Source organism: Otolemur garnettii, unplaced genomic scaffold, assembly GCF_000181295.1.
Source record: "Otolemur garnettii isolate 467f Iridium unplaced genomic scaffold, OtoGar3 scaffold00092, whole genome shotgun sequence".
NCBI lineage: Eukaryota > Metazoa > Chordata > Mammalia > Primates > Galagidae > Otolemur > Otolemur garnettii.
In genome coordinates this window covers 71,650-74,345 of record NW_003852487.1, presented here as the reverse complement: position 1 = coordinate 74,345, position 2,696 = coordinate 71,650, and the positions used below count along the sequence as shown (strand labels likewise).

The 2,696-nt window shown below is 40.7% G+C and overlaps 1 protein-coding gene across 1 annotated transcript in view; it reads right to left on the bottom strand.

Moving 5' to 3' along the window:
- RAC1 (Rac family small GTPase 1) overlaps positions 1–1,793 on the bottom strand; it is a 14,476-nt gene extending 12,683 nt beyond the window's left edge. Inside the window, exon 1 of the mRNA XM_023516524.1 lies at positions 1,655–1,793. Within this exon, the coding sequence (XP_023372292.1) occupies positions 1,655–1,747 (93 nt within the window). The 5' untranslated portion in view covers positions 1,748–1,793. The remainder of the gene's footprint in view (positions 1–1,654) is intronic.
- Positions 1,794–2,696: the final 903 nt, after the last annotated feature.

Here is a 2,696-nt window from a genome sequence, read left to right as displayed (position 1 = left end):
GAGGGTGACAGGATGAAGACTGTCTCTTAAAAAATAAATAAATAAATGATTTTGGTAGACTAGAACTGATTAGTTATTTCCATCCATACTATGTCCTAAAAGAAAGTAAAGGTTAAACCAATCAAAGGCTGCCCTGTCAATCAGGGGTCAAAGCTTGCCTTTCTCTAGGACGTCTCTGACTCTGACGCTGACCCCAAGGCCCTCTGCCCAACCCAGGCTTACTAAGACCACGGCAACTTTCACTCATTTGGGCACAAAGTAAACTGACGAGCTTTCTAGACTAATCAATACATATAAATAAGAACAAGGACAAAGCCTAATAGCAGGTAACACTGAGTGTCTATGATGTGCCAGGAACTGATATGTGTGCAGTGCGTGTATTAACTCACCTAGTCCTATGAGCAAAGAGATAAAGACTTAGATGAAGAAAGGTACACAGCTAGAAAGTGAGAAAATCAGCATTTAAATGCAAGCAATCTGCTCTGTTGTTTGTCCTGCTTAAGTTTTACTCCAACTAATTAATCAGTCTCCAAAACAATACTTTTAAAAATGAAGAATATGGGGCAGCGCCTGTGGCTCAAAGGAGTAGGGGTGCCAGCCTCATATGCCGGAGGCGGGGTTCAAACTCAGCCCCGACCGAAAAAAAAAAAAAGAGTATGTAACAAGACAAATGACACACATGTAAGACAACTATTTAAAGAAAAGTAGCTTCTAATCATTGTCTTTGCCAGCTACTGTTCTAATAAGCTTTGATAAATAAATCATTTATTATTATCTGATACAGAAGCAAAACTAAAAGTTTGCTTCTGATTGGACACGTTTTATAAAACTCAAACATCAATCTACATTGAAAAGAATTAGACACTAAAGCCAGAGAAACTATGCATTTTATGGAAAAAAATGTATTAAACCCGTAAGATTAGTTACTAACTTCGTTTTCTCTTTTGAGATAGTCTCACTGTCAGCATGGGTAGAGAGCTGTGGGGTCATAGTTCAAAGCAACCTCAAATTATTAACTTTGAGGAATCCTCCTGCCTCAGCCTCCCAAATAGCTGGGATTACATGCATGCGCCACTACACCCAGTTAGTTTCGTTTAGTCGAGACAGGGTCTCGTTCTTGCTCCAACTCCTGAGCTCAAGCAATCCACCTGAGTTGGCCTCCTGAGTGCTAGCATTACAGGCATGAACCATCTCACTTAGCCACTAACTTGGCTCAAAGAAACTTTCATCTTAACTGCTTAGTTTTATTCTGTGGTATGAAACGGTCACAAAGCAAGCCATCTTCAAACTAATTGCTGCTAAAAACTGGGTTGCCAAAACAAACCAAAACCCCCTACCTTTCATATGGTTGTCCTAAAACTAACTGAAAGAATGTAAAACGCACAGCACCAGAATAACTGGTGATAGTCAAAAAAGTAAAAACCCTGGTTTGCATCTAGGGCAGCAGTTCTCAACCTTGTATTAAAGGGCCACAGCATTAGGAAGGTTGAGAACCACTGGTCTAGGGGGACATTTGCTACCAAACCAATTTAACTGCATTTGCTACTATATCATATACCCAAATGATAGCAATACACGTATAACCAATTTGATAGTGATATCATTAATTAAACGTTCAAGAATTGTATATACTAAAATTAGTTGCAATCCTTACTGTTTGTGGATAGGATAGAGGTCGTAATCTGTCATAATCTTCTTGTCCAGCTGTATCCCATAAGCCCAGATTCACTGGTTTTCCATCTACCATAACATTGGCAGAATAATTGTCAAAGCTGTAGAACAGAGTAAAAACGGTTAGCCAGGACTATGGGACCTAAGTCACTGTTCTAGACAGCATTCCAGAGAAGGTGTACTAATGAAAAGGCCCAAAATGGGCCTGGAGGATGCTGCATCAGCAAATGCCCTCATACATAAGGAAGAGGAGCCAGGAGGGAAAGGAGGTGGGGCTATAGCACATGGGAAACAAACCAAACCCACAACTTAAGAAAGAAAAATGTTTCAGAAATGAAGGACAAGCTATTTAACTGAAACAAATTACTGCCAGCAATAAAAAAAACTCTTCCTTTAATAACTAGAAAGTTAAAAGCTTTTTCTCCCCAAGAAGAAATAGTATAAAAATTAGTCCCTCTGTAAAATCCCACTTGGTGAGGTTTTCACAAATATACTTTCCTCATTTTCCTTTTTTATTTCAGATTAATGAGGATGCCAATGATTAGGTTACAGTGTGTGCATTTGTTAGGTAAAGTCCAAGTTGTAACTGAGCCCCTCACCCAGGAGGTGTGCCATATACCCTTAACATCCTTTCCCTCCTTCCACTTTACTCTTTTCTTTTTCTTTTTGAGATAGAGTCTCAAGCTGTTGCCCTGGGTAGAGTGCCGTGGCATCACAGCTCACAAAAACTTCCAACTCTTGCACTTAAGCTATTCTCCTGCCTCAGCCTCCCAGGTAGCTGGGACTACAGGCACCAGCCACAACACCCAGCTATTTTGTTGTTGCTGTTGTCATGGTTTAAATGGCCCATGCCAAGTTTGAACCCACCAACCTCAGTGTATGTGGCCGGCACCCTACTATTCTCTTTTTTTTTTGAGACAGAGACTCACTTTGTCTCCCTTGGTAGTATGCTGTGGCATCATAAGCTCACAGCAACCTCAAACTCTTGCCTCAGCCTCCTGAGTAGCTAGAGCTACAGGTGCCTG